This window comes from Vanellus vanellus (assembly GCF_965231255.1).
Source record: "Vanellus vanellus genome assembly, chromosome: 19".
In the NCBI taxonomy this organism is placed as follows: domain Eukaryota; kingdom Metazoa; phylum Chordata; class Aves; order Charadriiformes; family Charadriidae; genus Vanellus; species Vanellus vanellus.
In genome coordinates, this window is record NC_138924.1 from 613,744 (window position 1) to 626,237 (window position 12,494).

General features: G+C 55.5%; 1 protein-coding gene and 1 long non-coding RNA gene across 2 annotated transcripts; both read left to right on the forward strand.

The window, feature by feature from the left end:
• Positions 1-1,500: 1,500 nt before the first annotated feature.
• LOC309679525 lies at positions 1,501-2,933 on the forward strand. The gene is made up of 3 exons (XR_014269835.1): positions 1,501-1,519; positions 1,800-1,914; positions 2,588-2,933. It is a non-coding gene; the product is annotated as an uncharacterized lncRNA (long non-coding RNA).
• A 574-nt stretch (positions 2,934-3,507) lies between these two features.
• LOC309679605 (E3 ubiquitin-protein ligase TRIM39-like) lies at positions 3,508-8,982 on the forward strand. Its single transcript, XM_082492959.1, has 6 exons — positions 3,508-4,121; positions 4,782-4,877; positions 6,524-6,754; positions 6,892-6,914; positions 7,371-7,483; positions 8,034-8,982. Exons 1-6 carry the CDS (start codon positions 3,684-3,686, stop codon positions 8,603-8,605), a joined length of 1,473 nt encoding a protein of 490 aa, XP_082349085.1. The 5' UTR covers positions 3,508-3,683; the 3' UTR covers positions 8,606-8,982.
• The last annotated feature ends 3,512 nt before the right edge of the window (positions 8,983-12,494 follow it).

Consider the following 12,494-nt stretch of genomic DNA (forward strand, 5'->3'; position numbering starts at 1 on the left):
GTCTGGCTCAGTTTTTCAAAGAGTTCAGTCTACTGAGACGTGGTGATGACGTCCATCATGGCCTGGAGCACCCAGTAGCCCCAGGCGTGGAATCAGCTCTCCTTCAGCCGGACCAGAGATTCTCCTCATTTCCCTTCTCGTTCCTCCTCTGCGTTCCTACAAGGCCACCACTTTGGGCAGTGCTTTCTATTTTGTAATCATCCTCCTCCATAGAGGACCCAGATCCCTCTCTTCACTGGACCATCATGAAAGGCAGCCTGTCCATGGGCCTTTCCCACTGCGGCCGTGGTTGTCCAGCACTCGGACACATTCATTAGCACCACGAATACCTTGCTCTTCCCCCTCCTTTCCGGATGCTTCGCCCATAAGCCTTTGCCTGGAAGTCAGCAGAGCCCTTCTGTGGGGATGCAGCATTTCCAACAGGAGCTGGAGTCACTGCCAGTACAGTGACACCATTCCTGTCCCAAACAATATGGGCTAAACCAGCAAATCTCTTCTGTATGTGTCTGTGGCTGCTGGGACAATGACAAAGCAATGACAGGAGGGTGTTGGAACCAAATAATCATCTAAGCCAACTCTGCTGTGCCAACACGGTCATGAGCTTCTAGAGCTCTTTGTAAACATTAATGGCCGATTGTCATGTCTGTGGGTGACAGTGCTATTTTAGCTGTCACTGGTATTTGTGAAACTGCAATGTAGCAACAGAACCAGTTTCCTAATGCCTCGCTGCAAGTGATGGTCAAAGATAGAAGAGGAGCCCAGATCTGGGGTGGAACCGTGCTCTACCCTCTGCTCTGCACGCTGACATGCTGATGGCCTCCTGGGTCCCATGGAGAGAGCCCCCATCTCCTTGGGGCAGCGCTGGAGTGGGGCAGGGCAGGGATGCTGTGTGCCTCGCTGGCCCGCTGAGCAGGCAGCCGGGGAGGGCTGCCTGACTCACAGACTGTCCCCGCTCCAGTAGCTGTGGGACAAGTGAATGGTCCCCAGTTTGTCTGTGATGCAGATATTCGAGGAAACATGAGTGCGTGGCAGCCACGGTCATTCTCCATCCATTGCCATCATGTGACTTCTAGGTAAGAGGTCCATTTAATGATCTTCTGAATCGTTACTTCTAGTTTCTCTACGGAGCCCTTTGGTCAGGGGAAAGGAAAAGAGAGGTCATATCCTGTTCTCTATCATTTCATGGTGTCATATCATATAATGTACCACATCAACTGTCATCGGGGCTCCGGGTACTTCCCTCCACAGGACTGCGCAGCACCCTTGACACAGCACTTTTTCCATTGTGTCATGTCTTTCACCAATGTTTCCGGTGTGCTTCCGTCCTCACTCACTGTCTCCCTCTATAAAGCGGGCCGAACCCAGGGATCCCACATCAGGCACAGTGAGGGACACTCCGCAGCAGACCAGCCAGTCTCCTACAATTTATCTCCGCCCAAAAGAAGCATGAAGACCTCCATAGCTGCCCTTGCTGTACTTTTCGTGGCTGTCCTCTGCTACCAGGTCTCCTCTTCTCCAGGTGAGTCCAAGCTCTTCTCTCCAAGGAGCTCTCTTCTCTTTCTTTCTGTTGTATAAGGTCTAGTAATGCTTGGCAACTCATCCTTCCAAGCATCTGCTGCAGGAAAGGAGAGGCGCATCTTGCTACTCCTTGGCTTCCTGAGGGAAGGATGGCTGTGGTGGGAGCCCGTGGTGGGAGCAGCACCTCCCTCAGTGGGGACCTTCTCATCTTCTGACCCTGCTTCTCCCCACTGACGCTTTTCCCGGTCTTGTTTAATCAGAAAACTTAACTTCTCTTCCAGCTTCTGTCAACTTTTCTGGTCCCTGCTGCATCCGATACAGGACCAAAGCGTTTCCCTTGAGCCACGTGATGATGTATGAGCACACGGGCAGCCACTGCTTCCAGCCAGCCGTGATGTGAGTAGATCTCTTGCCCAAATCCTGGGAGGGGGTGTGGGGTGTGGGAGGTGTGTGCTCCACTGAAGGGTGGCAGAACCAGGAAACCCCACATCACACCCCATCCTGGCAAGGCAAGACAATCGGCTGGGCTCTCCTGTGATAGGAGAAGAGCCTGGAAACCTCTCAGAGGCCAATCCCACATCCCAGGCAGCCAGTTTCTGGAACTCCATAGTAGATTTGAGGCAAAAGAGCTTCTGTGGGTCATTCCCCTCATCCCCAGATAGCAGGACCCAGGCAGGATGGTGTCCCAGCTGAGTAGGCATGCTGGGGCTGAAGTGGCTTAAGCAGCAGAGAGCAGGACACCTGTAACGGTATTAAGCCAACTGCGCACCCCGTATTTCCCTGGGGCTGTTTTGCAGCTATAGAGGTGTCTGGTTTGGTGGGGTTCACCAGTGGCAAGGAGCGGGTGGTCCCTCTCCTCTCCTCTCCTCTCCTCTCCTCTCCTCTCCTCTCCTCTCCTCTCCTCTCCTCTCCTCTCCTCTCCTCTCCTCTCCTCTCCTCTCCTCTCCTCTCCTCTCCTCTCCTCTCCTCTCCTCTCCTCTCCTCTCCTCTCCTCTCCTCTCCTCTCCTCTCCTCTCCTCTCCTCTCCTCTCCTCTCCTCTCCTCTCCTCAACTGAATTTCCTTCTGCAGATTTACCACAGTCAAAAGCAAGATGGTCTGTGGGAAACCTGACGATAAGTGGGTCCAGGACATCTTGAATCACTGGAAGGACAAGGCAGGCAGTGCATGAGCAATGCCCTGCTCCCTCCAAGCATCACCTCGGCAAGGACCTGCTCTCATGGGCACCTCCAAGACACGTCCCTGTTTTCTTATCGACTGTGAATTTGGCAGACTATTTAATATGGTGTTTAACTCTTTTATTTAAGTTTATGCAAAAGCAATTTTAATTTATTTGGCATTTTCAGTGAAACTTTTCATTGTAATTTGTACTGATTTTGTTGATGTTATTTTGTGTAATAAAAAGGAACAAAACCTGCAGCTTCTCCCGCTGGCTCTCAGAGACTGTGGTGGGCAGTGGTGGCTGCCAGGGGCTCTGGCTGACCCCCAGCCCCTGCGTGCTTCCCGTTCCCAGCACAGCAGAGCGTTGCTGGTCCTGCCCGCTGCTGGTGGCTGCCGGTGCCTCCCTCCCCTCTCCTGCGCCCGAGCTCTGCCCCAGTCGATGTCTGAGCTGGCGGCTCTCTGCAGTCGGTGGGTGGGTGGGAGTCACCGGGGACATCTCGGGGTGTGCGGTGGTGTGGCGAGGCGCGGGGATCACCGAGCTCACCCAGCACCTTCAGGCAGTGGGTGGGAAACACCGGGGCTGCCGCCGCAACCGGGGGGTTGCTGGGCTCAGCACACGCCGGAGGCGGCCCCGTCTCCTCTGCCATCCCAGTGCCCGGGGTTGTCTACGGGCCCATGTTGTTTCTGGCACTTCCTAATTTGTCCCGCTCTCCCCGCAGGGTTTTTCTTTCGCTTCTCCCTGCCGGGATGGCGGAAGGCCCAGCCTTCAGGGCTGGCGGCAGCTGTGCTGACTGGTGCCACGCTCCTCCCCCAGCCGGCACGGAGGCTCCCACAGCCGGTGCGGCATGGCGGCGAGGCCGGCTTCTCCTCCGGGCTCTCGTGGGGCTGCCTGCGCTGCCTCGCCGTGAGACCACTTGCGGCTGTGCCTGCCTGCGAGCCCGCCTGTGCTGGTTGACCCCGGGTGGAGGGAAGCGCCCGGCAAAGCTGGCTGGCGGCAGGGGCCACCATGGCGCTGGCGGGTGCCCTGGAGCGGCTGCAGGAGGAGGCCATCTGCCCCATCTGCCTGGAGTACATGAGTGAGCCCGTCAGCATCGACTGCGGGCACAACTTCTGCCGGGGCTGCATCGCCAAGCACTGCCAGGAGAAGGGTCTCTGGGCTGACGGGCCCTTCTCCTGCCCACAGTGCCGGGCCTCCTGCCACCGCAGCAGCTTCCGACCCAACAGGCAGCTGGCCAACATCGTGGAGAGCATCCGGCTGCTGGGGCTGCGGGCCGGCCCGGGGCCGGAGCCGGGGCCGGGCACCCCGCTCTGCCCCCAGCACGACGAGCGCCTCAAGCTCTTCTGCGAGGAGGAGGAGGAGGCCATCTGCGTGGTGTGCCGGGAGTCCCTGCACCACCGCTCGCACACCGTCTACCCCATCGAGGAGGCCGCGCAGGTGTACAAGGTAGGGGAGGTTGGGGTGACAGGGGGTCTCCGTCCTGCCCCGATGGACCCTGGGCACGCCGGTGCTGGGGGAACCGGCCACCAGGACCCCACCGCCCCTCTCCCAACAGCACCGCGGCACCGCCAGGAGTGCAGAGGAGGGGTGGCAGAGACGGTGGTACCCACCCAGCCGCTCTCATCTCAGGGACAAGGCTGGACCCGCTGGCTCCCAGGTTGCAGAGGCACCCAGGCTCAGCCCTGCTGGTCAGGGTCCACGGACCCAGACGGGTCCCTGCCCCTCCGCGACACCCCTGGAGAAGGGGGGTGGGGGAGGTGGGTCCTGCCCTGGGGACATGTCACCTCGGTGGAGGGGTGAGCCCAAACCCCATGTCCCAGCGATGCTCCTAGCAGCAAGCCACCAGCCGCCCCATGCCCCGGCACTGCGGGGAGCAGTCACTTGGTTCTCCAAAACCTAAATAGTGAGAAAAATATGGGGAAAACCCAAGGAGGGCGGAGAGGGTTAACGCTGCGAGCAGAGTGAAGAGCACAGCTGCTGGGTCCGGGTGCCAGGGCTGGCACCGCCTGGCGCGGGGTCACCGTACCCTGGCTGCCGGTGGCAGAGCGGACCCGGACGAACTGCAGCACCGCTGTGGTGAGCTGAGCCCGTTTCTTCTCTTTTCAGGTCAAACTCCAGAAATCCCTGGAGCATCTTTCGAAGGAAGTGGAGGAGGTGAAGAAGCGTGAGTCAGCGGAAAGGATGAAAACCCAGGAATGCAAGGCAGGTGCCTGGCTTAATTCTTAAAGAATGAGCTTCAGAGATATCAGCAATGATGAATTTGTCACAGCCCTCAGAATGGGACATGTCCTCATGTCCTGCTGTTGTGTGGAGGGCTGGTGCTGGAAACCAGCTCTGCCTCTGTGTGTGGCTCTATAAAAAAGATCAAAAAGGTTTGCAAAGAAATGCTTTGCAAAGAGCAACACGCCAGCTCCGCCGAAACCACAGGGGCTTGTGCGCCGGTTAAACGAATAGACACTGGATATTTTTTATTTGCTTTTTGTTTTACAACGTGTGCTTGAGTTACGAGCCAGGCACGAGCCGTGTGGTGAGCTCTGCTTCACAGCAATAGGAACGAGAAGTGTTGTCATTAACAAAAAGAAAAGCTGAATTATTCCACCTCTGCCTGACTCCCGGCAGTCCCGGGGAGATACGACGCCAGCAAAACAGCCCCATTTCATGTCCCTCCAGAGTCGAAGCTGGAAAGTAAAAGTAACTGCAGAAAAGGAAACGAAACTGCTGGACTGAATTACCCAGCCCTGAGCTGGAGTTGATGATTAATCAGCTTTGGCAGGGAAAACAGGTTTCTCCGCACTCCCCTAGTTACTTTTCACCTCCCCTGCCTGCCCACTGCAGCCCGGCCAAGCGGGTGGTGGGTTTTTGGGGTGTCCCTGCGTGCCCGCTGTCCCCCTCGGGCTGGGATGGGGCCGGGGAATGGAGGCTGTGAAAGAGCTGTGTCACTCTCCCCCTCTGCTCGCCTGAGTCAGGGCTCCGGGACCACAGCTCGGCTGCCACCGGCTTCCTCCCGGCCCAGCGGCTGGTTGCGCTTATTCAGTAAAAAGGAAAAAATGTCTCTTCTGAGTGGTGAGGGGGAAGTGGCCATGACCATCCCGGCTTATCAAGCCTTCGTGACTCAGGTCCAAGAAATCATGTGCTTGGACAGAAAAATAAATGCAGTTCAGTTTCCTTTCATTTATCTTCTGCATTTTGAGGTTTCATGGTCCGAGCAAACCGCAGCATGTTTTCCTGGCGCTTCAGGTTTCCAGCAAAGTGCCAATTTTTAGGGGTCAGGCAAAAAACTCTAAAACATTGGCAGACCCTGCCTGTTGCTGGCTGTAGTGAGATCCCTCAGACACCTGGAGAATCCTCCCTGGCTCTCCCTCTCCATCCCTCCCCAGCCCTGGGGTTTCTCCCACCTCTTTCCCATTGCTGTGGGTTTTTCCAAACACGGAGCATTTCCTCTGGGCTGCGTGAGGAAATTCAGGTTGCCCTGAATCTAGCTGGAGGGATGAGTTGTACCACATCTAATAAAAACCTACCCCGACCGACACCTGGTGGCATCTCCTTGCAGCCCAGCAGCCCCCCCCAGTCTATCTATGCACTGAGGCATCATTAGACATCTGAGGTCCAGCTGAGCAGAAATGCCTCGAGCAAAGTCCTACTGCTGGTAAACCGGGGATGTTGAGCGGGAACTCAGGCGGAAGCACATCAGTTAGCCTCTGGCTATTTTTTAAATAAATATGCTTACCAAAAAAATGTAGTGGTTTCCGAGGGCCTGATGCCGGGCGTGGATGCCGGAGCATCCAGCTCCATCTCAGTGGCCTGGCTAACATTGCCTCTCTTCACCCCGTGTATCTTCTTATCGCAAGGAGACGGTGAAGAAAAAGCGGGAGAGGATTGTAAGCGAGTTTGGGAAGCTACATCGGCTGCTGGCCGATGAGGAGAAGCTGTTGCTCCAGAAGCTGGAGGAGGAGGAGAAGCAGATTCTGCTGATGATCAGTGAAAACCTGGCCAAGCTGGTGGAGCAGAAGTCCCTGCTGGAGGAGCTGATCCTGGAGATAAAGGAGAAGACCCAGCAGCCAGCCGACAGGCTGCTCAAGGTCAGGCTACACCACCAGCCCCACTAACTCAGCCCCGATGCCTTTGCTGTCTGGGCGGGTGGCCAGGGCCAGGCTGGCTGGTGGGCACGAGGCTCTGGAGCCCCACACCCAGAATGTTTTTTCTCCTTTCCTTCTAGGACATGAAAAGCATCCTGAGCAGGTAGGTACCCATGCTTGTTCTTCCTACCATCCTGGCTATCTCCAGGCTCCGAGATGTTTATTTCTGTTTGGGGCTGAAACGGAGGGACTGAGACCAGCAGGGGTTAGAGAAGAGACTCCATCCTCTTCTTCCAGGCCCTCAGAGCCAATGTCTTGCCTGGCCTTGTGGTGTGGGAGATGCGTCCCCTCCGAAGGGACATGCTGCCCAGCTGGCCTTGCTCCTTCCTTCCCAGGGAATGGCACTTGCCACTCTCGGCATCGTTTAGCTCTGGTCCCATCAGGCTTGCTGGTAAGCAAGCAGTTATCCCTAGTGCTCTTCACAGCTGAAGAGCTCAAGGGAGGAGATGCATCTGTGCAGCCAACAGGAAGGCATTAAACTCCCCACCACCACCCCCAGCAGGAGACTGGTTGTGACGTGGGCTCCGAATACAGCTCATGGGCATCGCTCTCCTTTCAGGTGCGAGGGGGTAAAGCTCCAGTCCCCCAAGGCTGTGTCTGTGACCCTGAAGGAAAACTACAGTATCCCCGAGCGCTGCCTGGGCATGAGGGACATGCTGAAGAAGTTCAAAGGTAAGGGGGCTGCTTTTGTGCCAGCTCCTGGCACGTTTGGGCTTTGGTCTGCCCCTCCATATCCTGGGGCACGGGGACATTTTTTCAATAAGCTTTGTCCAGCTGGTCCCAGTTTGTGTACTGAGTTCAGGCTGGTTTCAGGGTGGGGAGACTTTCCTCATTCTGGTCTTAGGTGGGTTGTGAGCTGACCTTGAAGCCTAGGAACTCACTCAGGGGTTTCAGGCTCCCTGTTGCCCATGAACCCTTGCTTTTGGTGTTGGCTGTTTCTGAAGCTGTGCCAGGAGCTGTGGAGCCGCCCTCGGTTGGTTCATGCTCTGCAGCCATATGCCAAAGATTTTGATGTGGTTTATGGTTAGCATCATTTTCTCTATTGCACTTCCCCACTGCTGGGCAGGGCTGGGAGCTGTGCAAAACCACGGGCACAAGCATATAAATGTGGGAGGGAGGAAGATCTGGAAGAGCCCAGCATCCAGGTCGCAGGTGCCCACTCATGTCCACGCGTGCAGACCCTTGAAGCCTTGTCTGTCCTCCTACCCTTCTCTCGCTCCAGTGGATGTGACTCTGGACCCCGAGACGGCGCACCCTGAGCTCACCCTGTCTGAGGACCGCAAGAGCGTGTGGCGCGGGAGCAAGAAGCTGATTCTGTCCCTCTTCGACAACCCCAAGAGGTTCGGCACCACTCCGGTGGTGCTGGGCAGTCAGGTCTTCTTCTCTGGCCGCTCCTACTGGGAGGTGCAGGTGGGAGACAAGCCTGAGTGGGGCTTGGGGCTGTGCAGGGAATCTGCCAGCCGGAAGGGCAACGTCCTCTTCTCCCCAAACAATGGCTACTGGGTGCTGCGGCTGCAAAACGGGGGCAACTATGAGGCCCTCACCTCGCCTGCCACCCCTCTGACCCTGAGCGTGAGACCCCGGCGCATTGGGATCTTCCTGGACTACGAGGCAGGAGAAATCTCCTTTTACAACATGAGCGATCGCACCCACATTTACACCTTCACCGACAAGTTTTTGGGGAACCTCCGTCCTCTCTTCTTCCTGGGTGCCTTTTTGGGAGGCAGAAATGCAGATCCCTTGGTGATCTCCTGGGTCAGGGACACGCAGGGGACTGGGTGCATTGTCCTGTGACAGCGGCTGCCCTGGCTTCTCACCGGTGGGCAGAGACCTGAGAGCCCGACCGGCTCCTCCCATGAGCGGGGCAGCACTGGGGAAATAGCTGTGTACCTTGATGAGTGTCGTGGCAGGGTCTCCGCATGCTCCTGGCTGCTGGTGGTGACCCACCAAGTATGACATCCACCCCATGCCGTGCCCATGCTGGGAAGGGCGCTTTGCAGTGGGGACATGCCATAACCCGCTGTACTGCCAATGGGGACAGGGGAGCCCGCTGCCCACCGCTGCCCTGCTGCCCATCTCACAGGCTGCTGGAGAAGGGTGAGCGCCCAGCTTGCTGCGTAGTGCTGATTTTGGTGTGATTCGTACTGGAACAAGGCAATAAAGGGTCTATTTGGGGAGCCTTGTGCGGTTAGCAGTGTGGTTTTGTGGTGCGTCCATCCCTGCTCGTTAGCCCAAGCTAATCCACAACATCTCAGAGGGCAAAGGGTGCTGCGGGACCTGGTCCTCTCTGGCCCAGAGATGTTGCTGTGGCATCAGGGGAACACTGCAGCAAGCTGGGTACATGCCAGGCAGGGACTCGGTAGTTGGCCACGCTTCAGCTTCGCGGTGCTGGGGCCTGGGGACAAGGGGACGTCCGTGTGGGTGTGGGTGCTGCACTGCCTGGTGGCTCCTGGGCTGCTCTCACTGGTCCCCTGGAAGGGAGATCACCTCCAGCTGGGTAGGTCCAGCCCCTCCGCCTCCCCTCACAAGCCCTGTGGGTGGGAAATCTCCAAGCGTGGGAAGCCATGTGTTGCACACCCCAGGACAGGGGCACTTCGGGGGCTGCAAAAGCCAGGGAAAGAAAAATAAGCCAGCCTCTGCTGATGTCTCCAGAGGTCACCTTTGGTGTCTCCATCCCCTGGGACATCTTTTCTCCTCCAGGCTGCACTGCTGCCCCAACCTCTTGCCTCAAGCGGTCTGCCCCTGTGTTGCCAGAGGAAAGGCTCTCCAGTCCTTAAGCTCAGCTGTGGCATCAGTCAGTCCTACCCATCTAAACCAAAGCGCCCTCGGCTCACAGGGCCAGGAGGCAGGAGACACTGCCCTGGGGGTAGATGGGGCGGAGGCGATGCCAGCAGCCATGGACTGCCAGCTGGAGCAGCTGCGGAGCGTGCCCTTCAGACAAAGACAATGAAGGTGCTTAATTTAAAGACCGATTCATTTGAGATTTGATAAAGCATGGTCTTCAGTGCTCAGCACAGTTTCTCTGGGGATGTCCTGAAAGGTGCTTTAGGAGTCTCCTAGTGAAAAACATGCTGGACCTGAGCAGATGTTCCTCAATTCCTCTCGGCTGAGTTTCGTTGCATTTTGGGAAGTCCCACCCTCCTTCCTTCATCCTCCTCCTCTTTTGAAGGCTGTGTGGCAGAGAGAAGAGACCACTAGAAGAGCCCAGTCTCAGCCTTGCCATATCCCAGGAAGGAGAAGGGCAATAGGTCTTGGTGGGCTCTGCAGCTCGTTGACCTCCATGGAGATCTTACAGGAATTTACAGAGACTGAGAAGATAAGAAAGGACATAAACTTTGAGGTATTGACAGAGGGCTGGAAGCAGAGGCAGTTGGGGGGGGGCAGTGATGAAGACAGCCAGGGAAACCTGTTGTGCAGGACAGCATTTGGGAAGGGACCAAGTTAAATGTCACTGAACCAGGGGTGGGAGGAGGTGGTGGGATGGAAACTGTCCAGAGAGCAAGAGCGATCCTACCATGGCAAGGTGACAGCTGAGCGGCACTTGCTGCTGCGCCAGAGGGATGAAGACCGTTTCCAGAAGAGGCAGGAGGAAGTGCAACAGTTCAGAGATCTTGCAAAGAGGGGGAAGAAATGAATGAGCAGGAAGGATGTGAACTCACCCCGATGCAGGATCCAAAGTGTTCCTAGAAATCATTAATCTGCCTCAGCCAGGAAGGAGAGTAAAGGTTTAATGGCATGAGATAGGTCTGAATATGCCATAAAATTTTCCATCTGGTGGACCCACCACCTCACCTGCAACTAAGAAACTGCACAGAGCAGATACCATTCTGCCCTGAGATACCCAGACTGGTTGGCAATGGGCAGCCAGAGAAAAGCCAGGAGCACCGGGACCTGGCTTTTAGAGCTCCCTGCTGACCTAAAGCTAAAGCTGCTCCTAAAGCTATTTGCAACCAGTTTTTCTGTTTAAGTCGTGACAAGTCCAGCTTGCCCCTGTCCTCGGTGGAAATGCATTTATTGCCTGGCTCTAGCCTCCATGCAGATCCTGCCCAGCAAGAACCAGGTCCTCCTCACGCTACCAGCCCCAACCACGAGGGACGCCTGCATGGCACAGCGCAGTCCGGCCTGAGTATCTTCCTGCAAGCATTCCTGCTCCCCAGCTCCAAGAAAGCTGGTGGCCCTCTCACGGCATTATAAGGTTATTTATTACCAAAAAGTTTGACCTGTATGTGCCAGGCTAGTCACAGTCACACCATTTCCATTTGATTTCCATATGCTGAAGGGAGATGGACATATACATATACATATATTTTGCAGAAACATTTTGGGTTGAGACAGTCTCTTGCTGTGGTGGGTCCCAGGACTGATCTGCTCAAGCTGTCTGGTTTTACTGAAAGCAGTAATCCCTCGGGATACCATGTCTGGGAGAACAGCCACGGGTTGGGATTGGGTGACCAGGGAGCTGTTTTTCTGAGCAATCAGTAGGTTAATGTCAAATTTTTTAGGTTTTAGCTTCTGGGGCAGTTTGGTCACCCAGATGCACCGACTGTGTCCCCTGTTAAGATCCTCCACAGCAAAAATTACAGATCTGCAGTTTTAGAAATGTGTTTTCTCAACCAATGTTAACATCTTGCTTTCTCCTCTAGTATAGTGGAAAATGTTTCGTCATCTTACGGGAATGTAAGTAGTCATCTGCATCTTTCTAAGAAGTGAGCAGACATGTTCATTGCTACTTCTGCCTTCTGTTTGCCCTTACAGGGAAGGCGATACCCAGGCACTGTTTCTAGCGGAATACTTCTGTGTCTTCCTCAGCCCTGGAAGCTCTGGGATATATCGCTATTTTAAGCAAGCAATACTTCTGTATGCAGCATGCAAAACCATCCACTTTTTTGGGTGCTGGCCCCCCAGAAGAGACACGCTCCCCCGTCTTGTTGTCTCTGGGAAGAGTGGTTTTGGGTGGAGGACTGAGTGTCCCCTCTCTGTGGCGAGCTGGGCCCTGGGATGGTATAGAAGGCACAGAGTTGGCACTTTGGAGCACACGGGCATTTTGCATTAAGAATGTCTTAATTCCTCTCTGAAAAAGTGGAGATTGTAAAAGCCGCCAGACCATAAACCTTGATGGCCATCAATGCGTGTCACCACCAGCACAGCCCAGCTCCTCCTTCCGTGCAGCGCCAGACTGCAACCTCCAGCTCCCCTGGCAGTCGTTATACCTTAAAATGCCTATGGACACAGCAGGGCGATACACACAACAAATTTATAGAGATGTGCATCTATATTATGATGTTGTTCCTATCACAGTAATGGTTTCGCTTTTGTTCACAGCTAGGCTTTCCCAGGGTTGTCATTAAAAATATTTACATTTATATACATTGCACAAAACATTCAGTAAAGACCACACTCTGGTTTCAGGATGAATCTCTCTTTTAAGTAGTTTACAAATTCTGAAACCCTTGACGCCGTTGCTCTTGTCTTGGTCTGAATCCAGAGGAAACCCCCTGCAAGCCACCCTCCTCTTGGGTCCCAGCCTCCCCTTTCTCTTCATCTGCTGCCTCCAGCTTCGTGCCCTCTGCTTCTTGCCTTCACCTGCCCCGTCTCCACTGCGAGGCTGTTTCTGGGAGGGATGAGTATCATGATTTGCCCCTGAGACCCACGCATGAGCACCAGGGCATCCCAGGGCTCCTCC

What these genes read in the sequence shown, in the direction of transcription:
- LOC309679605 (XM_082492959.1), top strand. Translation starts at nt 3,684, where the DNA reads ATGGCGCTGGCGGGTGCCCTGGAGCGGCTGCAGGAGGAGGCCATCTGC. An exon ending in AGGCCGCGCAGGTGTACAAG is followed by an intron (nt 4,122 to 4,781) that starts GTAGGGGAGGTT and finishes TTCTCTTTTCAG; the next exon opens with GTCAAACTCCAGAAATCCCT. An exon ending in CATGCTGAAGAAGTTCAAAG is followed by an intron (nt 7,484 to 8,033) that starts GTAAGGGGGCTG and finishes CTCTCGCTCCAG; the next exon opens with TGGATGTGACTCTGGACCCC.